At 44.0% G+C, this 23,091-nt stretch overlaps 1 protein-coding gene and 1 non-coding gene across 2 annotated transcripts in view; both read left to right on the forward strand.

The window, feature by feature from the left end:
- The window catches only part of COP1 (COP1 E3 ubiquitin ligase), a 123,641-nt gene that overhangs the window by 84,926 nt on the left and 15,624 nt on the right, over positions 1–23,091 (forward strand). The window contains exons 16-18 of the mRNA XM_032696473.1: positions 1,657–1,774; positions 5,673–5,797; positions 6,899–7,059. Coding sequence (XP_032552364.1) covers positions 1,657–1,774; positions 5,673–5,797; positions 6,899–7,059 — 404 coding nt within the window. The remainder of the gene's footprint in view (positions 1–1,656; positions 1,775–5,672; positions 5,798–6,898; positions 7,060–23,091) is intronic.
- Positions 20,891–21,026, forward strand: LOC116791365. The gene has a single exon (XR_004358719.1).

Genomic DNA, 23,091 nt, shown 5'->3' on the forward strand with positions numbered 1-23,091 from the left:
AAGCCTGATGTGACATCATCTTGCTCTAAGAGGCTAATTAAAGTACCCAAATGGTAGGAGCACACTGGGATTTTGGTTGGTTAGTGTTGTTCAGAGGTTAAATATTTCAGAGTGAAAGACACGGGAGTTTTTTGAAAGAATGTTTTGGGGAAGGAGTGCTGGTTTTCCACACAGAGACGTAGTTTGGCAGTGTAAGTGGTGTAGAAAACTTGACTTGGTGCAGCTGCTTGGAGCATCTGCTTTTACACCTTGAGGAGGGACAGAGCCAGAAATCCTTCCCAGAGAAGTGTCTGAGCCTATCATATGCAAGAGAGTAAGGTGCTAGAAGCAGTGAGAGGGGAAGGCAACTTGCCTGCTCACCTTGTTTTACTGAAGGTGTTTCTGACACCTTTCCCCCACCCTGCCATAGCCACCAATTAGCCCCTTACTGGGGGGAGAAGCTCCCCTTGCTGGTCTGGTGGTGGTTGCTGTAGCCTGATCGATGTTAATCCAGTTATCTCTCAAACCACATGGGATTTTGAGACAGCAGGTCTCAGCTGTACAAACACCCCGCTTTGAAATGCTGTGCAAATAAAAAACCAACCGTAGTTATTGGCATTTAAATTCATTTCTATGTAATCTTTGTGATAAACTTCCACTGGTGGGGTGTTATTTCAGTGGGAGGAGGGTCAGAGCAGTTTTCAGCTGATGTCTTGGTATCTACCAGGTGCTTGGTAAGAATGGTGTCCAACTTGGCTTCCTTGTGTGTGTGTGGCCTTCCCTCCCTGTACATCCAGAATAGCAAGGGATAATTAAATGAAATTCAACATTAAAGGCTGAAAGTTGCAAACGGAGAAGCATATTAACCTCGTTGAGCTGGAAAGAGCACTGGGAGGGTGTTTGGGGCCTGGGTCTCAGGGGGTTTTATCTTCTTATTTTTCTGTTTTCTTGGGAATTGACATTTAATTGTGCAGAAAAGAAAACGTATCACTAATTCTGCTGCGATCCCTATTATGTAGTTGTGGCACTGTGGAATATCTGTGAATTAAATCTTAAGAAGAACTGGAATTTAGTCTGTTCCCTTAGTAGCAGAAATGCAAATTTTTTCTTGATTGGTAATAAAAGTCGAAGAAGAGAAGCAAAAAACAAAACTATGAAGGTTATCCATCTAGAGCAAGCGTGACAAATTTAATCCCTTTTTTCCCACAATCCAATTAAAGTAGCAGACTGAGTTTTTAGCCTTGAGTTCTCCAACAGTTTTCCAAGAGGGGACAGCTTGAGGAAGGAGAAGGGGGTGCTGGGAATTAGCAATGGCAATTGGAGTGGCTGGGCAGGGAGCCAAGAAGGCAGGAGGGAGAAGTGAGAGTCCTTTTAGCTGCTGTCTTGAACATGTGTCCCGTGGGGGTTGCAGGAGGCCACACATGCAGGCACACACATGTGAATGCACCTCTTCCCCTCACTGACTCTGTGAAAGGCTGCATGGACCCTTCTGGCCTGAATTTTGGGGCTGTTTCAAGCCTTCTTGAACACTCCTTTGCTGTAGTGCAGACTGTTCATCTGAGACGAGGCTTGGAGTGAGACGTGGGAGCCGCAGGCAGGATTTTATTGTGAATATTAGAGGTCCCGTGTACCCTTCCCAACTGAGGAAATGTTACCCCTTTTCTCCCTCATCCCCAGATCACTGTGTTCACTACTACGACCTTCGCAACACTAAGCAGCCCATCATGGTGTTCAAAGGGCATCGCAAGGCAGTGTCCTACGCCAAATTCGTGAGCGGGGAAGAAATCGTCTCTGCGTAAGTACTGCCTTCTGTGGGGGCTAAAAACTTGGTGGCCCTTGCTTTGAGACTCTCTTTGGGGTCCCTGAGCGAGTTCACCTGCGTGGGAGGGTGCTCTCACTGGCTGCTGTGCTTTTGGCAAGCAGAGCGTTGCTTTTCTCTAAGACAAAAATAGAAACTCGTTCCTGGTGTCACTTGGCTCTGCTCTGTCTTGTGGAGCTAAAATGCCTAAGAGGAATATGAAGGCAACTAGATGTGGCTCCTGTCTGCCAGCCCCGACTTTGGGAAGCTGCAGGTGGACTCTCCTCTTGCTGTGTGGGCTGAGGATGCTCCTGAGCAGAGCTCTGCTATAGAGAAGGCTGCTGGCAGAGCCCTGGGGACAATAATCTGCAGTAAAACACAGCTGATGAGTGACAGAAGCCATCAAATGGTACTACTATGTCTTTCAGCCACAGCCTGAAAGCAACTCCAGTAGGACTGACTGTTTGATCTGTTCTCTGGTAATTTATTATCTGCTCTGTGGAGACCCTTTTTAGGATAATATTTAGGTTAGAAAGTAAACAAGGAGAAGCTGTGTTTTGTGGTCCTAATGGCACGTAGCTTTTCAGCCAGGGCAGACCATAGGTCTGCTGTGGAGGCCCTGAGGAACAATATTCTCCAGCTTCTGTTCACTTACATGGCCACAAGTCTGCTACAAAGCCAGACGTGGCTGCCTCAGTTCTAGGTGGGTTTTCAATCACATGATCTGACAGACACACTTATTCCTACACGGTGAAAGGCTGGAATAACTTGGCTGCCAGCCTCTTCAGCAAACCAGAGGTGAGCCCCTCTTACCCAGTGAGGAAGGTGCAAGAGGCTTTGGGGGGCTGCAGGGGGATCTTTGATCTTAACACCCTCGTGTATAACACCCGAGGGCAGCAGGGATGGATCACAGGGGTGGATCTAGTCCCAGGAAGTAACCCTGTTGCTTTGTACTAGTGATTATCCAGCTTGACTCTATCCTGTGTTTTCACACAGTTTGCCCTAGAAGCCTGGAGATGAAACAGAGTATTTTAAGGTGTATTCAGGCTGCTAGGGAGTTACTCTGAGCTGAGCTGTGAGATGAAAGATTCCCCAGTGACTTCTGGTACTGTTTATATTTAATCAGCTCCTCTCTTCTTATTTCCATTAATGTTATAACTCTATAAGGCTGCAAATTTATATCTAGAACACAGAGAAAATTAAATTTAATACTTCGAACCAAATCTGTGTAAGAGAAAGTGTTTAATAGAAGCAGGAGGAGGCTGGGAAAGTTTTACAGCCATAATGAAGTGGAGCATCATTTGTGGGATGTTTTAGGACAGAATGACCCTGTCCTGCTTAGGCCAACCTTCTCAGAAAGCTTATCCTGAAGTTCTGAGAGGCCTATCGATAGAGCTGTCAGACTTGGACAGGCAACAACAGGATGAGGGGACTAACTGCAAGGTTCACCTACCTTTTCCTGTGTGAACAGGGAGAAATGTCAGAGCAGATTATTTTTCCTGTCTTTCTTTTGCAAACCGAGGAGAGGAGACAGCAGTAGTGGCTCTCAAAAAATCAAGCGCTGATTTCTGTTAAGAAAAAATTATATGTATATTCAGATTCTCTAGATTTCTAGCTAAAGCTGTTTTATGGATTGCATTGATTTACTTTGCCTTGTGGAGTTAGGTTTTGACCTCAAGAGTGTTCAGAACTGCCTGGTATTTAGCATAACACATTGATTGCAGTGCTGATTTACAGAGAGACAGATTTAACAGAGCAGCACATCCATGATGGTTTTTTGGAGAGGGTATGAAACCAGAAGAGCAACGTAACACCAGGAGGATCAATGGCCTTTCCTCTTACCCTTGCAGTCCAAGGGTGGATAACTTTCTTCTTTCGTGGCACGCTCATCCTAAGCAATGCAAACGTGGCTAGAGCTTGATGGGAATTTGTTAACAGTAAAAAGATTCCATTAGTAATGGACTTAAGTGTTTTTATTTTAATGAAGAGACCTAGAATGTATGCCACTAAAATATAGAGGTTAAGTGCCTATATATCTGAGGTCTTGCTGATGGGTTAGCTAATAGCAGCAGCTGTCACAGGAATCTGACAGCTTGTAGACCAGGGATTAGTCTTTTCCTGCTTTACCCTGCTTGCAGGAAAGTTTAGTTTTCAGGCGACTCTGAAGCTTTTAAAAGCAGCATTTTGAAAATGCAACTGTCCTAATAGCACAGAGGGCACCTCCCTGTACTTGTGGGCCAAAAAAGCAGCAGTATGCACCTCTTTGCCCTCTCTGAGCTATGCTGCTCCTGTAATGGTAAGGACAACGGAAGGAAGAGTGAGCAGCAGTGTAGGGCAGGGACAGAGCTGGAACAAGCATCAGGCAGAGAAGTTGAATGCTCTTTTTTTAGGCCTCCCCACTTGAGACCTGGGGTAAAGAATGCACTCCTGCTTAAGTCACAGTATTACAGATAAAATTCATGCCTCCATTCTGATCTGACCTCATACTATTATTACAAATGACTAACAAATCTTGCTGCAGCTCCCTTATCGCTCCTTTGTCATTCCAGCTGTCATTGAGGACTGAGATAAGGTTTTTGCAGGATAGCACAAGGTGCATCTCTTCTCTTTTGTGCTATATTTTTAGGTAAATGGGACACTGGTGCAGGGCTAATGTCTTACGTCATTGGTAATATTTGATGGATATTGGGTGGCTTGTTTTTTTTTTTCCTTTCAGCTCTAAATACTCAGAAAGCAGCAAGGTTGTGTGGCACAACCTGCATTGCCTGCTTCCCCTCCCTCCCACCCAGGAGGTTGACAGGTCCTGCTCCCAATCTCTTTCAAATTTAAGATCAGAACAGCACTAACCCTCTTCTCAAAAAGGCTTCATGGGGCTCCAGTTCCACCACATCAGCATTTGTTCCCCAACTGTGGAGCGTATTGTAAGTCAGTGAGTGCCAGACTATCAGAGCCATATATCAAAATGTAATCAATGATTGCTAGAGAAAAATGCCTGTGAAGTGAGAGATGTTCATGTCCCCTCAGCTTTAAGGGAAAAAATTAATCCTGTATCTCCTGGAAACATGGGTTCTTCCTGTTTAAGTTGAGCTCTGCCTGGCAGAGGAGGCCACCTCCATCTCCCTTCTTTTTACCAAAGACAAAATGTTTGCTCACAGTAAACAAAAACCATTTTGAAGGCAGGTATGTTTGCATGCAGGGAAACCACAGAAAACAACAATGTTTATTTAATCCCAACAGATTTTTCATACTTTGAATAGTAATGTTTAGCTTTGCCGCCAAGGTGAAAAAAGTAGAAGCTTGAGGTGTGCATCCCTGCAGTCTCAATTACACATGAGAAAACCAGATCAATTTAATGCTGACAGCAACTCTGAGCCCCCAGGTTTTTCTGTGCTGCTGCTTGGTATTGGGCAAAAGGAGGAAAACATGCTTCAGGGCAGCTGGAGAGGGAGGAGACTGCTTCCTGCCCGAGTTATGGAAAGACATGAATGACAGTTGCAGCCAGCACAGAGAAGGGAACAGATTTTATTCATGCTATAAAGGTTTAAAAAAATCAATAAATTCAGTGTGTCCTGGATCTGTGAGGATCTGGAGGAGGCAGTGATGGCCTAAAGGCCATACAGTTCAGTGGAGGGCTCTGCAACTGAAAGGAGAAAGGGAGAGTAATACTTCAGGGAAGTTTTTATTCAAACATGTAATGCATTTTGACAGGCTTTTAAAATAATGTGATACCTTTCTGAGCTCAAGCTGAGCTGCATGTGATTGAAAGTGGGATAAATGTCCTGGAGTGCACTAAAGCTTCCTACGTTTACGTTGCGAGTAGGGTGTTAAGGAGCAGTGTGGCAAGGGAGGAGTTCCTGCCATATGGCAGCAGGGTAACTTCAGGAATTGTTTTCAGGTCAACAGACAGTCAGCTGAAGCTGTGGAACGTAGGGAAGCCTCACTGCTTGCGCTCCTTCAAGGGTCACATCAACGAGAAGAACTTTGTAGGGCTTGCGTCCAACGGAGACTACATTGCCTGTGGTGAGTAGAGCAGCCATCCCGACGTGCTAATGGGATTCCTCGGAGCTGGGGCCCCTCCAGTTCCAAAGCACACCAGCACTTGTGCTGTGTAGCTGCGTGGGCTTTTTAATAAGAGTATTCTTCTGAACTTCCACCCTCCTTCCCTTGCCAGGGAATAGCATGAGCAGCCCTGTCCTAAGGGGGTCTGTAGTTGGTTTTCTTCCGTTTCAGATGAGTTGTTTGTGTATGATGATTCAGACCTGCTTGTCATCAAAATCAAGCACTAATGTAATTGTTGTTGATATGACTTACGTCTTTCAAGCTTAACAACTGGCACATCCTCCTGCATCACCAGTAGCCTGGGCCACAAGAGGGTCCTGTGCTTGTCACTTAGTGCAACATTCTGTGTGCTGAAGCAGTAGCAAACAACTCCTTAGAAGACTGAATCATCAATTACCCCGTTGGCTGTTCCTGTCCTTTCCCTGCTGAAGTTGGTCTGTGGAAGCTGTGTAAATCCACAGGTTTTGGTGGGAAAGCAGTGACAGGCTGATAGCTGTGGGACAAGTGGGACAGCTGTGCCAGCACTGAAGGGAGGACCTTACTTAGCTTGCGTGTTCTCTGATTCCTGTGCAGCTTGCAAGGCAGGAATCAGGATGGATTTCTAAATAAAGCCTGCACAGACTAGTCTCTCTTGCTTAAGCCTCCACAGACCAAACTGTCATACTTGATTATGGCAGGCAGAACTTTGACAGTGCTACCTGCCTTTGAGCTGTGACACCGAGCGGGCTGGGTGCAGCGGTGTTTCACGTGGTAGCATAGATGCTCTGCTCAAAATGCCCTGAGGAAGTTATGGGGGGGGGTTGTCGGGATCCTGTAGGTTTTGCAAGTGTGCTGCATGCTGCAGTTGTCTTATAATAAAACCTGGTCCTGTTATTAAGCGTGGTGGAAGTTTGCTGTGGAGCACTCCCAGCTGTCAGGGCACCACAAGCGGGATGATAACTGCATGGAGGAAATGTCTGATCTTGTCTTAAGCAATAGAAGAGCTAAGAACCCTTATTTCTGTTCCTGCTACCAGAACCTAATCTTGTATATTTTTATATTTTATTTTTTTTTTATTTCTAGGAAGCGAAAATAATTCCCTGTACTTATACTACAAGGGCCTCTCAAAGACACTGCTGACATTCAAGTTTGATACAGTCAAAAGTGTCCTGGACAAGGACCGGAAAGAAGATGACACAAATGAGTTTGTGAGCGCCGTGTGCTGGAGGGCACTACCAGATGGGGTAAGCTTTCTGCTAGGGTGCAGAAGGAATGCCTCCTGCTTCCTCACAAAACAACATTGCTGAGGGTTTGACTGGTATTTCACTTGGTATTTTCCCATTTATGGGAAAACTATGGGTATTGCAGATCAGTGTGAGAACGTGAATATCTGCGGGGTAACTGAAATGCTGGGGGAGAAGGGACTGCTGTGCTCTTAACTCTTCCACCTGGGTGTTTGAATTCCTCTACATGGCATCTGAAATCTCAAAAGCATCATAGGATTTCTGGCACACAGATGTGGGGTTTTTTGGGTGCATTAGTGGGGTTTTTGTTGCTTTAGTGATGGCAGCTGCAGATACTCACTGTGGAGCCTTGTCTCAATGTTCCTGTGTCTGTCTGGGATTGCTCACTGGAACAGAGCCACCGTGTTTAGATGAGTAGATAAGTAAAGGAGGTGAGCCCAGGCTGCAGCCACCTCAGTGACTGTTCCAGTGACACTTAATTCAAATCCATAGCATGTGTCCTGCAGGCAGGCCTGACACAGCTTTTGTGAGTCTGGCCTTTCGGCACAGGGCTGCTCTGGAGGACAAAATGCTGCTTTTGAATTCAGAGCGCTCTCGAAAAGCTTGCATTAAAAAACAATGAGCAAGTAACTCTTGTATGTACAAGGGTTTTCAGATCAGATATTTAATGTGCTTGCTGGGAAGGGGAGGAAAGGACCTCATCTTAAATGCAGTCTCACAAGTAACTGAAGTGGAATGTTGCCTAGCTGATGTCCTGAGATGTTACATTCACAAAGACAGGGCTTGGGAGAGGCAAGGTCTACCAATCTGTTTCTGTATGAAGGAACTGCCCCCACAACTGTCATTCAGTTGTCACTGACATAAACTCACTTCAGATAGACACTTCTGAATCAAAACAAAGATAAACCCACATGCCTGGAACTGCCCTTTGTGTGTAAAAATACGAAGTGTGCTGTTGTGGTTCGAACGGTAGGCATGAAGCTTGGTGCTGTAGGGTCACCATCTTCTTTCTGGCTGGGGATTTAGGAGGGTTTGGTGTACACAGGTGTCATGTCTCAGATGAAGAGTGGCTGTTGTAAGTTGTGTAATTCATCTTTCTGCTGGATGAAAATGTGATGTGGGAACCTGGGTGTCCAGAAATGCCCTTCCCTGAACTGCCTTCACTGCAGTGTTTGGGTTGTCCTGCCCACTGCCCTCCTGGGCAGCTCTTCTACGGGGATTAACAGTGATGTCCCACTCCTGGAGTTATTTCTGATACCATCTCCTTAGCAGTCTTTTCTCTGATAAATATGCTTTACTCTGATAGACCTTCTGCTTAAGTGACTGACAAACTTCTGAGCAGTCACCAAGAGGCTGTAGAGCAATTCTTCATAACCAGTATGAAAAATACTGTACGAAAATGTAGTAGTTAAATCAGGCCCATCAAGATTGCACCAAATAATAGTCAGGCTTCACTCCATTAATTCAGAATCCACTGCCGTTCTTATCTTTTTTTGCTATCATTCCTCTGCTTTTCCCTGGGCTGCTTCTAAATGAGCCTATTTCTCCCATGGCAGCCCCAGTACCTGGCTCTGGTTTGTAAAGAGAGCAGCAAAAAGCTGCCTGTGGTTGGAGAGCTGCTGGCTGAGTAGTTTTTACCTCTGCCTGTGGTGCATGCCATGCTGCTCTACACACCGAGCAAGCAGCCTCACTTGCTTCTGCCAAGAGGCCCTAATTCTTTCTTCACCATATCTCCAGACAAGAAGGACTTTTCACTGATCCAGCTGCACATTCCTCTTCCCTCTTGTACCAGCATAGCGATCCTCTTCTGGCCTAATTGAGCCTTTGCTCATGTTCTTAGGAAATTAAATTACTGCACAGCCAAAGGTCAGTTATGTCCACGAAGTCTCGCTCCAATGATGAAACTCTTCTACTCTACATTTCAATAATGTTTCTCCAATTTGTCATGATTTTTTTCAAATGAGCTTCATATATACAGGCTTCCCTAAAAGCTGGCATATATTTTTTTTTTTTCTGATGCTGGGATGAACCCGAGAAGGCCTGTGCCTCGCAGTGCTGTCAGCATCTGTGGGATTTGGGGAACCCACAGCTTATTCCTGCCTTAATTTGCAGACTTTGATCCTAGATGAGTCACTCTGCCTTAGTTTCCTAATTATAAGAGTCACCACACCTCCCTGTCACTGCCGGCGGTGATCCCGCCTGCTCTGCTCTGTGTGAGGCGGTTCCAGCCCAGCAGCCCTGTGAGCCTTGGGAAACCTGCCCCAGATCCACAGGGAGCACAGTGAGTAAGCTTTGTGCTGCTGTGGGCACACTCTTCTCTGTGCCTTGCTGGGCTGGTTCCGAGCACCTCCCTTGTCTCCGTTCCACGGTCACTGGGCAGCAGCTTCTGTTTGCTGCCGAGGCTGTTCCCGAGGGGTGGGTAAGGCAGGCGCTTCCCTGGGGCTCACTGCTGGAGCAGGCACTGTTTCCTTACAGTGTTGCTCTCAAGGATTGTTCTTTAATTAACCTTTGGAGATGAGATGAGTAAGTTTCAGATCTGTCAGTTATCTGGGGAAGCATGAGTACATGTACTCCTTCACTTCGTGCACTTAAGTGCAGAATCTCAGATCCTAATTAAAACTTAACTAAAACTTTCAGATGAAATGTCATTGATTCTTTCTTAAATCTATTTTTATGTAATTCAGGCTTTTACTTCCTCCTGAGCCAGAGTCAAGCTGTGCCAGCAGCCCTTGCCAGAACCCATATTTTTATTTCTTTCCCTTCTGTGTTGCTTTTCCTTTGCTTACAAAGATGCAGAGACCTTTTTGCAGGAGCTGTCACCTTTCCAGCTGCAGAGGTCCAGCCAGCACCTTCTTTCTACCTATATCAAAGCCATTACAAGGGAGAGAAATTATTCTTCCTAAGTGCTTATTAGCATTTTGCACTAGGATTACTCACTTTTCAACTCTTAAAAATGTTTAGAAATAAGCACTAGCTTGTAGGCTAATAATTTTGTTAGACTCTTTGGAAAAAAACAGGCAAATAAAAAGCCTCTCAGCGGGCCATTATGAAGCAAACCTCTGCTTCTTGCAGTGCTGTGTTCTGGACAAAGGTAAATAGGCTGTTTGATATTTTTTAAATAGCCCTTATTTATTGTTTGTGGGGGAAAACCATTTCTCCCTTCTCATTTTATGCTAAAAATCGATCGATATTTAAAAGTAGAGAAAGCTTCCGAATACTTCTGGCCTAAGTGACCTGATAAACATGAGTTAGACACAGAGATGCTCTTCAGAACCTTCCCTGAACAAAAGCCTTTTTTTTTCCTCCAAGTCAAAGATTTTTATAATACATTCAAGCCATCCTTTTTAGCCAGCTTGATTTCAAACATGAATTTGGTCTTGAGACTGGAAAACAACAGTCTTCTGTTTCAGTAGTGTATAAACAGGGGATGCTCTTGAATACAGGGGTGCTCTTGCATAGGGAAAGGAAATTATAGCAGTGGGAGTAGTTCAATGCACTTAAGTGGGTAGAGATGTTTTATCTGTCTTGGAAGGATAGCTCCAATTATGTTTAGGTAAATGGATCATAGCTGGAGGAGATGGCTTTGTACTTTGTTTTTCCTCACGTGTCCTGTGGGATGTTTTCCCCTTCCCTGAAGGTTTGGACCTGCTCTGCCCTATTCCAGGGTTCAAGATGTGCCTCATACAGCTGTGTTAAATAATTACATCTCAAGTAGCCCTTTTCCCAGTTATGGTTAGGTTTCCTCAGAAGCTGTCAAAAGAGAAACCGAGGCTGAACCTGCTCCCAGGACAGCAAAAAGGTATTACAGCTGAACACAGAAGCAATTTGATTATGTAGATTAAGCATGGCTCAATCTATCATAATCACTGTAAAGAAGCCATTTAATTTTGTACCTGTTTGCATGAGTATTCATTACTCTAGATAAGGAGGTTACCAGGGAAGGATTTCACAAGCAGAAATGTCGAGGCTTTGATACCAGTGAGGAGATGCAGATAAGAACAGGAGAGAGCCATGCAAATTAGCTTAGGTAAAGCTTTATGTACATTTCTGGGGTTTTTTTGAGGAGTAAAGAAAGGAAATCCATTGAGAGAAAACTGCAGCCTTTAATCAAAGAGCGGGTGGGTGGTGGGACGTGCTGGAGGGGTGCAGAGGTCTCCTGGTTCTTTGGAGGAAGACTCTCAGTGCTAGGAAAGCGTCTCCTCTGCCTCAGCAGAAATCTATGTATGTGTTTCCTCACCCTGTTGTCACTCTTCAAAAGTCATTTTAATTTATGGGGGTCTCAAAACCAATCTGTATATGGGTGAGAGAAGCAAGCTCTGGGGTTCCAGGCTTCAGGTTGTCTTTATGCACTGTCATGTGGTGGAAGGTATCTCTGTCATTAGTTCTGTACCTCTGAACTTCTCTTTGTTAGTCTCAGAGGATGAAATATTCCCTTCAAATAGGGCTTTGGTGCATCTTTTCGGAAAACAAGCTTTTCTGTTGTTTATTTTTCCTTTCCTCTGGACATTCAGCTTGCTTTCTTAATGATGTCTGGTTTGAATTCTTTAAATAGAAAGCTGTAATTGTACCACTGTAAGCTGGTCACTTAATAGGGCTGTAATCTTGTTCACAGATGAAAAGTAGCCATCCTTTGTTTCCCAGTAGCCTAATAAATGGTACACAGGAGCTAGTCAGGGGCTCTGATAATTTACAGTCAGCAAATTGGCTCCCTTCACAGAAATTAATTTAGCCAATACAAATTATTTGAGGAAGTGATTCATTGGCATTTGAAAGTGCTAATTAATTTGGGTGACTTATGAACATTAAAAATTAAACCTCCTTTGTCATTCCCAAGTAACCGAATGCTAATTCAGTGTCATTCTTAAGTAACTTGTATCAACTGTAACTACATCTCTTGCAGCTTGAAATACAAAATCCGGTGGGATTTTGGGGGGAAAACAACTGTAGCACTTAATATTTTTTTTTTTGTTCCGCTTTGCTGCTGAAATTTTCGAGTCTGAGAATTGATGAGAATTTTGACTTCCAGCTTCAGCTCGAGGTTGATTTATTTTTGCAGCATCCTCAGCTGGCTGTTCAGATGTCAGTTAGGATGTACCTAGGCAGTAACCTAAAGCTTAGGAGATAAATGCCTGCCTGGAGTGATCAGACCCAGCTGCCCCTTGCTTGCCTCTGATACCAACTGTGGCACAGTCTGCAGCGTGAGCGGCTCCAGCTGCAGTATTTTCTGGGAGGGAACCTGCTGTTTTCTGACTCATCCTTTCTTTCCTAGGCCAGAACTGGCCCGTAGCATTTGTGTGCAGCCTCTCCCAAACCAGTATCCTTGCAGGTTATTCTCCAGGGCAGTGCTGCTGCTTCATGCTGGAAACATGGAGATACTTTTGTCCTCGCCCTGGTGGTTGAAATGCACGGCAGTTGGCGGGAGGCTGACGATGATCAGCTTTTAAAAAAAAAAAAAGGCGAGATGTAACTTTGATCAGCTATATTCTACTGGTTTTTCTCCCCCATGTGAAAACCTTCAAAGATTTTCCTCCCTCCCATGGAAGCTGTCCAAGCCCCGTAGCCTGTGTGCTGTGAGGCTCACAGCTCTCTGTGTGAGGCTTCCCACTCCTCCTGACATGCCCTCTGCTCTCTGGCCTTTGGCAATGCTTTAAACATGAAGTTTTCTTTGACTTTTTTTTTTTTTTTTTATTTTGCTGCTTTGCACTTTCCTTAGGTAGTAAATGTATTTGATTTCCCTTCCATTCTACCCGTTTCATGTCTGTGCTCCCTTACTCGTTTGAAAATCTCAAATCTTTGTTAAAAGCAGGTGGAACCCAGAATATCAGAAGATACATCATACATACTTGATTTTTTTTTTCCCCCAAATCTGAGCATATTACTTATGTGTACCAACACACACTGTATGTATTGTTTTATGTGCTGCTTGAAAGCTATTCTCTTATGCAGAATAATTTCTACCTTGCTGATAAAAGATGTCACAAGTTGAGTATGTATATGTTCCTTTGTGCTGAACGTGCTTGTGTGCTTTCATACCCATCTCTCTTCAAATGCTCATCTTGGGCTCTATTTTTTCTGTGACTAAGCAGAATTAATTAAAAAGTGCTCAGATGATGAACAATATTTTACTACCTGTCACAAACCTTGGAGTCCAACTGCAGAGAACTTTCTGTGGGGGGGAAAATCATACTCTATTATTAACAGTTCATGCATTATATTGAAATCTCAATGTGTTGACACCTCGATCCATGTGAAAGACCATCTCGATAATGTGATTATGCAAATGACAGGCTTTAGGAGAAAGTGTTTAATTTTGAGTCTTCTGTAGAAGAATAAAAATGTTGGAAAATGTTCTCTCCTTGCTGCCTTCTCCCCCGTTGCAGGACACTCTCTGAGCTCCCTCCTGGTGAGGGCAGGACCACACTGCTGCCGCAGTCAAGCGTGGCAGGGATGAAGGGAGCGGGGCAATTCCCTCATAACCCCAATCTCTGTTCACTGTGCTCCTCCTGCCTACTGTGTTTGAGGGCAAAAAGGCCTATTGCACCATTTGTTTTGCTGTTTCAGGGCTCGAGGTGGCTGGTACATCAGTACCTGTGTTAACTCTTCCTTTCCTGGATGCAGAGCCATCCATGTCCATACCACTGCTGAGAACAGAGGGGCTGAGTCTCTCTTTTGTTCAGCTCTGGAAGTTCAGGTCCCCTGTGGTACTGCAGCACTCTGATATCATTCTAACTTCTATTTTAAGAACAGCTTCTTCAAGAAATGTAGGTGGCTCGGGTTTGTCTTCTTTGTTGGTTTTAACTTTACATTTGCAAACTCAGTTTCTCTCCTTCTGCAAGGTGAGGTGTTGTTTTTCCCCTTGCATAATTGCAGAAAATTGCCACGGGGTTGATTTGTTTTTTTTGAAGCGAAGGCAGATGAAAGTCGCACATGTTTCTTGAATGAAGACAGTGTTTACTCTTTCAGACTCTCACAGATGATATTTGCTTACCAATGTGTCTCTTGTAATGCCAAGAGAAGTAGAGCGTGCTGTAGGTAGGACTGGGGTCCTCCTTATTGGAGTCATCTTTCCTAGACCAAGTGAATGACACAGTGGCCAACATAACTCGGAGTGCTGTTGACATTAACAGTTCCAGTAGCTGATCCCAGTGGTGCAGCTGTAGAGATAATGGATTGCAGAGCATTGCTGGCACAAGCAGAGGTCCGAGCAGGCTCTTGCTGTTTCCTTGGCTTTAAAAAATCAGAGCATCCCAATGCAGCCACAAATCGTATGCTGTGATACACACCATGAGCTGGGGATGCAAAGAAGTCTCTCTGCAGCTGTCGTTAAACTTGTAAATGGATGGGTTTTTTCTCCTGTTGGGACTCGGCTGCTTTAGTAGCCATCAATTTTTTATTCAAGTACGAGTTTCATAACAGATGAACCCAAGTCAAGAAGTCACCTGGAGCCTGGACTCCGTGCCTGACTCCATCCGTAGCTCTCTACTGAACCATAACATTACAGTATGTATTGTGTGACCCTTGTATAAGCTATTTCCCAAATAGCACAACTTCAAAGAAAATTATTTGTTACTGATACTGGGGTGGAGAGAGACAAAAGAGCAGACTCAGGTTCAGAGAACACTTTGCTTTTAGAACGAAATAACTGGACAACTGTTTACCCTTCCCACCCACCCTCTACAGTGCTGCTGTTGGGCCTTCTGGTCTGAACTCTGGTACGTATCCTGCTGGGTTCTACAGCTGCTGATTCAGTCATTGGTTATGTTATGAGGCTTGGCAGGGGTGGGGTAGGGTTCAGGTGGTGCCTGGAAAGATCCTTATCAAGAATTGTGAGCTCTCTCTTCCCATGCCTGATCTTAACATTGTGCCTTTGTCTCATGGGCATTTCACCTGCCGTGGGGATTAGAGGTGGCAGGCATGCTCTCTGCTCCCCCACAGCTCAGACTCATTCTGGTATTTTTGGGGGGTTTTATAATCACAGAATCATAGAGTAGTTTGGGCTGGAAGAAACATTTCCAGGTCATCTAGTCCAACCCCCTGCAATTAACAGGGACACTTCCCACTGGAGCAGGTTGTTCGAAGCCCTGTCCAACCTGGCCTTGAATGTTTCCAAGGATGGGACATCCACCACCTCTCTGGGCAACCTGTGCCAGTGCCTCACCACCCTCAGTGTAAAAAACTTCATTATATCTAACCTAAATCAGCCCTCTTTCAATTAAAACCATTCTCCTTTGTCCTATCACAACAGGCCCTACTAAAAAGTTTGTCCCAATCTTTTTTATGGGCTCCCTTTGAATACTGGAAGGCTGCAATAATGTCTTCCTGGGGCCTTCTCTTCTCCAGGCTGAACAACCTCACCTGTCCTCACAGGAGAGGTGTTCCACCCCTCTGATCAGGTTCATGGCCTCTCCACACCCACTGCATGTTATGTGTAGTTTAGTGTCCTGGAGCAGAGCCCCCTGCAAGCAGTGGGTAACAGCAGGGACTCGGCAAGTTTTGTAGGTACTGAGCCAACAGCTATTGCCTGATCTCAAGCTCCAACTAAAGCTGGTCTCCTCTGAGTCAGAGCCTCTCCTACGTGAGCAGCCTTTGCTTTACTTTCCAGTGCTGGGCTCATGCTGGCTCTCTGCTGTGTGAAGTGCCATCTGCTGAAGTCCCTGGTTGGCACAAAGTGCCGGTGAGATGAGGTCTGAGTGCCAGGAGCTGATCTCAGCCGGGCAGTATTTAGTGTGCTACAAAGCAGATGAAGGGAGTCACTTAAGACAGGAACTGCAGGGGTAGAGCTGTGTTTCCCAACACTTACTGCTAAAGGAGGACTTTGGTTTCCGATCAGAAAGAGCGAGTGAGGCAGGTTTTGAAAAGCCCTTGGCACTGGGCTCACCACCGCTTTTGAAGTGACTTCAGTGCAGCCTCAGAATTCCCACACGAGGGTGGTGGTCTGCTGTCACTGCTCTTTGAAGGTGGGTTTATAACCTCGTTCCTTCTAACAAGTGACACTGCCTCAATTACAGCCAAAACAACCTCACAATATTGTCTTTTTATTTTTTTTCCCCATTCTTCAGTGCTAATACCGATGGTGAGTCCTGCCAGGCCACCGCCATTCAGCAGTCACAGCTCATGAGCTGCATCAACCTTTTGCTCTAGTGCTCCTAATTAAGCAATTTTAATGACAGGATTTAATGTTTTACAGAGTCTAAATGAAGTGGAAAAAATATGAACTGATTTTTTTTTTTCTTTCCAGCACAAGATTTTGACCAGATAATTTAACCTCTGGGTGAAATGGAAGTAGATGCCTTTATGCATAGGTGGTTTTCTCTGCAAAAGCTTTACTTTATGTAGATCTCTGCGTTAATAGAGTTACTACTTGGCTTTGGGCAATTGTTCTGAAGGTTTTTGTGTGTTCTTTGCCCTTCTGTTATCAGTAACAAAACCCCAAAGCCTTTTGAAACCCAATAACTTGTGACCAGCTTAATGCCAGTTGCGTCGCGTGTTAGTAAAGCAAGAATTAAGGCTTGTGAAAACAACTGCTCAGACTCGTTTTCCAACAGCAACACGGATTTGTATCCTTTTAAACTATTTAAATAAGACTTATTTTTCTTTGAGTGCTGCTCTGCTCTAATTCTAGGGATGTGCATGGAGTGAAAACAGTCACTCCTTAGCGAGCAGTCTCGTGTCTGAATTGGAACTACTTGGATATGTAATTAAGAGACGTAATTATTTTATATAGGAAACACACAGAATTACAATAATCAGTCCTTTCTAAGGAAGAGAAAGCCAGTATGACAGGAAAGTTATGTTTAGTAATGTAATGAGTGCCTTTTTGACAGAAATGGCACCGTTAAATTTGGGGTTGTGCAGCTCAATGGAATTCACACTCGCATGAGGTGTTTTAAATTCTGCAAGGGAAGTGCTGCTTCAAATAATTATGTCTCTGATGGTATTGTATATCATAATCACTTCCAAAACTCTTATCTAGATGCAAAAGCTGGAGAGAAGTGAGCAGTTTGGTGCAGTACTGGATTTTTTTTTTTACTTTGGTATGTCTGAAATGAATATTAAGTTAAGCAGAGAGGTAGAGCTGGGGTAGCCTGGGGAGCTGCAGATGAGGCAGAGCGTTGTTTCCCATGTATATATAATAATGAGAGATGCTGGAGGGAAGATAAGCAATATTACATATACTGGGAAGAAAGATTGGTTCAGATCCATTATATAAATAAATAAATAAAAGCTCCTTTTACCTGTAATCTGCAGATAGCACATAAATTAACTGCAGCAGGAGGAGGGGAGAATCTGTGTCCCTCCTTGCTACCCACCCTAGCAGAGGCTGAGCATGGCCAGTCAAGAATCCCCGTGTTAATCATGCATATGACTCATTCTTCCCAGTTTTTAGGTTGATCAGTTGAGACCTCATTGCCTTTTTTTCTTCCAAGAAAGACCTGCTGCAAAGCAGACTGCTCTGGCCAAGTTTGTTCCAACCACCAAATAACAGCAAGCTGCTCTAGTGTGGGGACTGTGTGCTTGGGGGATGTCTTGACTCGTTTAGAGTGAAATACCCTTGATTAAAATAGGTTAATAGTGCTTCTGTGCGTGTCTCGCTTCAGAACTCCCGTGTTAAGCTCCGGTGTTTGAAAAGATGAATTTGGGCCAGCAGGAGTTACAAAAAAAAAAAAAAACCTGCAAAAAAAGGGGAGAGAAAATGAGCTGGAAGTGAAATACGAGTGTCCTGATTTAGTACAAAAGGATTCAGCTCGCTGTTGGCTTTGTTTTCACCAGGTTCACGCTTCACTTGACAATGCAACAGAAGAAATTTAAATTGTTGGGAAACGCGTGAAAACCTGAAATAAAACAGGAGTTAGCAGCTTGTGAAACTTTTCTTCCAGCGTTACAGCAGGTAGCAGCCCTCACTTGGGAGCTTGGGAGTTTCTTCGTTTCAAGCCTTAAGAATATATACATATATATTTACCATGCCAAAAGTAAGCAAAGAGCCACACTGAAAAATCACTCCGAGGCTCAGGTGTTTGTGTAAGAAAGACGCTGCTTTGGAGATTTCTTTTGGATAAATGTACTGTAACAAGGTGAAGGGATGCAGTTTGGCCACTGCTTTGCCAGTGCATCCCATGTGGACTCAGACCCTCTCTCCATGCCTCTTGGCCATCCTCTGCAGCCATCCCTCCTCTCCCCATCACAAGGCTCCCTGGTTTCCCCCGAGAGCATGGAAGGGGCAACAAAAAACAATCTCCTCCTAAGCCCACCACCAGGTCTTTGGGTTTTGCTAATCATTGTGAACCTATGAATTACCCATTCTGGAGTGGGAAGGGGAGCTAGGAAGACTCATTTCTGTAGAGATTTTTGAAGTTTCTGTTGCTTTCCTTTGAGAACAGATTAGAGGTAACTTTATGGTGTATTTTTAGCCAGGCTGGGGCTTCTGTATTAGTTTTGGATAAGACGTGAATGTGGAATTTGAGCCCAGCTCATTACAAATCAGAGTTAACGAGGTAATGAATGTGACACAGGGTCCAGCTCCGTTGTCTCTGTCTCTCCTTATCCCAACAAACACATACTGTGTATGTGCTCTGTGTGTGGCTTTTTTATTTTAGAGGCCATTTCCTTATACAATCATTTATCTCTTTCTTGGATTCTATACCTAGGGCAGGACATGATCATGAACTCTTTGTGAGATCTTTTCTGCTGATGGTTGTAGCAGTACTGGTGAGTTTGCTGTGACAAGAAATAAATCACTTAGTCCTGACAGAGAACAGTTATTTTTAATTTCTTATAACCCCTGTATTTTGTCCTGCATTTCTTACCATCTCTGAAATGTTTTAAGAATTGTCAGGCTGAGAGAAAAGCAGGGGATGCCTTCCATGTGCTTCAGTTCTGTGTATGTGTGTTGAGGAGTGAGTCAACAGCAGCATTGCTTCAGAAAGAATATCTAAAATCAAGGGAGGATGAAGCAGATTAGCTAAAAAAAAAAATAAAAATCAAAAGCCAGAAGTGTTTGTCTTCCCTCACCCTTTGTCAGCAGAGCTGGGGTTTGTATTCTAATATTTATGTAGCTGAAGGGTATTAGAAAATCAGAGGTACTGTGGCGCAACACAAGGGGGTTTGTTCGCTCCTATAATCCCAGTAGGTAATTTTTTTTTCTTTATATACTTGAGCCTTTTTAAACTTCCTTTTTTGCTATTAGTGTCATTGGTAGCTTAATGGATTTTCTTGATTGTTGAGCTCTTCTTTTTGATGCAGTATTGTTAGTCTTAGCATGCATTCAGAATGACAGGGAGCATTAAAAACAGTCATTTCAATTTGAGATATCTAGAGATAATTTTTTTTATACCCACTGTGTGAAAATAACTTGAACAGTAGCAGAATCATCCATTGTAAGAGAGATGATTTTACTTGTGAATTGTGTTTAAAGATAAAATCTGCCTACTTCCCGAGTCATGGATTTCCTATTCATTGCTCTGTTAAGATTAATCGGGAGCAAGACTTAATCCAGAACAAAGATGATTGAATTGTCCTTAAACAGTGATGTAGAACATTACCCAGATCTCACTTTGGTCTCGCAGTGCTGAGAAATCACAAGCATGAGAGTGAGTACATAATATGAAGAGAGATGCTTTTTACTAATTTACTGGCTCATTAGGAAGAAAAATGCTCTCTTTTTTTTTTTGTGGGTTTTTTTTTTTTTTTTTGGAATGTAGTTGTGAGGAGGTGCAGTATGGAATGGGTTAAATCTGTGTAGTGTATTAGCTGGAAATTATTTTGGCATGCAATAAAAAGGGCTCACTCCACTGGTGAAAGCCTCTGATGGGTGTAAGTTTTGCCATTATCTGAGCTGCTGCTGTGCTTGTGGAGTAGCCAGGATGGAAAATGGAGTACTTTAATGCAGCTTTGGTTCTTCTTTGGGAAGCCAGAGGAGGACAAGCTCCAGCTCCCCGAGCCAGTGGGTCAGTGTGCCCAGCAGAGCCACAGCACGACCCACTGCTCCCCACTGCTGCCAGCCCCAACTGCTCACTGCCCACACAGTGGTGCTAACAACAAATCCGTGCTTTTCAGAGTTAATGTCTTTTTTTTTTAATCTCTTCTTTTCCGTTGGAAAGTGTGTAGAGCTATCAGGTTGTCCTAACTCTCCAATTACAGCCTAGAATGGAGTTATGATGTCATCTGGTTTTTGCCCTTTCCGAGGGCCAAGGAGAGAGCATGGGGAGAAGCACCTAATTCAAGGATTTCCAGGATGTAACATGGGAGCTTGACAGCCTCTCAGTTCATTTCACTTCCTGAGAGAGGACTGTGATCAGTGATTTTTGGGAGCTGGCGTTGCATGTTTGCCAGGTGCATGAACTACATTGAAAATAATTAAAAAAAAAATAAATAAATAAAAAGGGTGGTGGAGCATCTTGCTGTGTAATGGCCTTGCCTTTGGGATGCTGGCAGGCAACACACCATTGGCAAGCTGTTCCCTGGAGTTTAGGAGTGTATTCAAGGCCAGGAGATTTAGGGACTTATTAAGGCACTGCAGCTCCAGGCCCTGCTGTTTGCTGGCAGTCACTGAGCAGGGTAAGGAAGGCGCTGCTGGTGCCACGTTCAAGGCTGTCAGGCATGTGAGTGTGCCCCTTGCAGCATCTCTTTCTTCTAGCTAGAATGATTTTGACCTTCTGAGTTAAACTTTTCCACTTAATGATATTTTCCTATTATTCGAATCTCTCTTTTCTTCAGCTTATTTGCATGCGTTACATCATGTTTCATTTAGGATTTGATACGGTCAGGAGCCCGGGATAAAAGACAGTGTAATAAAAGGCTGGTTTAATCACGAAGTTTTTGAGGACTGGAAGCTGCTGGGGCCAGTCGGGACCAGTCGTGGGCAAAATAAATATATTTTTGTCCACTGTTGCAGTCTTCCTAGAGCAAAGTGGAGGTCTCTGTCTGCTTTAGGACAGCCAACTAAACCGGATCGTTCCCCTCCACACACCTGTGTTATCTCATAGTGGGCTGAGACTGCTCCTGCAGGGTCCTCAGCAGTGACTGCTGCCCAGCCACAGCATTCCCACCTCGTGGGGACAGCCCTTGGGCAGGATTTTGTCTGCAGCATCCAGAGCTAAGTATAATTGCCAAGTGTTAATCCAGCTCGGTCGTTTAAAGCAAGACTGTAATCATAGTTATTGGGTTTTGGATTAAACACCTTTTTTTCCAACCTTCTTCCTAGGTTTAGCGAAGTGGCTGTAGAGGTGATTATGTTCTGCTTGGAGAGATGTGCATGAGTGGAGCAGGGCTGCATGTCCTGAGGTTCCCCTCCCCTCTCCTCTTGACTGCCTCAAGAAACAGTCATTTGCTGTAAAGTCAGGTTTGCAGCTTTGATTGAAAATGACTGTGCAAAACCCCATCAAAGCCGTGCATGCCACAGAGTCATTTAAAAAAAAATAATAAATAAGTCTAAAAGGCACCTTGGAGTGTGTGAGCTCTCTGGGATGCCAGGGGCCATTGCCTGTGGTTTGCTGGTGTCCCCAGGCAGGACCTAGCAAACCTTTGTCCACCCAAAGAGCTCAGAAAAAAGGGAAGAAAGAGAGAAAGGATGGAATTGCTCTCTCTGACGCTTGGGATGATTATTAAATGCTGGCCCACCGCCTGATGGCTGTCACGGGTTTGCAGAAGTGAGACAGATTTGGGAGAGGCAGCTGCAGTTGTGTAGCTGGGAAGTCAGGCTTTTAATTGCTAATTAAAGTTACCATTTGCATTTGGGGTTTTCCTTTTTAAAGGACTACATCATATTCCACAAGAAACCACGAGCATTGTGTATTTATAGCACAACCAAACTGGCAACCTCTCTTGCTGCTTTGCTGGTACATCTGTATTTCACCTATTGCCTACTTTTACTTTCCCATCTGTATTTTTTATGACTTCTGTCCTGACAGCCCTTGTTCTCCTAGTCCTTGACTCCCTTCCTGTGCAGACACACGATCCCATAATGTTTTCCTTTTTGTCTTTATAAACAATAGGCAAGCAGTCTGATAGCGTAAGTCCAAAGTCAAGGGAGCTTTGCAGATTCAGCTTGACAGCTCCTCTCTGAATTATTTAAAACCCATAAACAAAAGAAAGCCCATCTACAGCTTCAGGTGACTTCTCCTCCAGTATTGTGGAGCATGCCTGGTAGGCAGTTTTGCCCATTTAAATCTATGGGATTTATTGGAATATCAAAAAAAAACGATTAGAATTCAGGGGCTGCCTCATGATATTCCTTAGGGGTGGGTAAGTTGTAGGGAGGTGAATGAGCAAGTTGAGGAGAGGGGAGGTTGAATGAAAGAATAGAGAATTTCTCTCTAGTATGAATTGTGTGTCAAGTTTGGATTTTTTTTTTTTTGCCCTCTTGCAATCAATGAACTTGTCTAAAGATATCCTGCACTTTGCTTCTGACTTTAATCTCAGTCCTTGGTGGGTTTCATTGTTTGTTCTTTTTACATCCTTTGTTTTCAAATCTAAAATGCTTTTCTACAGCTGAATGACCCCGTGATTTCTGACTTCTCAGGTGCATTTTAGTTGCTGGTTTCACTCGTCCTTCTGGATCCAGGAGTGTTTTAGATGGCTGGGATTAGGGAAGCAGGCAGCAGGCACAATTGAGTCCTCTAGATGATGCGAAGTTCATTATTATGTTGAATAGTTCATTCTGCAGAACAAAGTAGGGAAGGTGTCATGCTTTGCATTTATTGTGCTAAAGCTATAGAGCTGTACTCTCATCATTCCTAATACCTAAGGCATAGCTGCCTTCTCTTCCCACTCCCTTCTCCCTTCAGATAAACACAATGGGGAAAGCATCAGTAGTAGCATATTAGAGACACAACTTTATATGTATCATCTGTATTCTGGGTGGTTTTGTTTAATGAAGTTTTTCACCTTTTCTGTTCAGGCAGACCTTATTAAAATGCAATTTACTGTACTGTCTTTCAATAGCAGCCATACAATTTTGTCATCAAAGCTGATATTTTGCAGTGTGGCCTTACTTTGAAAACTGACCTGCAAAAATGGCTTTGACATCTCTTCTTT

The sequence above is a fragment of the Chiroxiphia lanceolata genome, chromosome 9, assembly GCF_009829145.1.
Source record: "Chiroxiphia lanceolata isolate bChiLan1 chromosome 9, bChiLan1.pri, whole genome shotgun sequence".
In the NCBI taxonomy this organism is placed as follows: domain Eukaryota; kingdom Metazoa; phylum Chordata; class Aves; order Passeriformes; family Pipridae; genus Chiroxiphia; species Chiroxiphia lanceolata.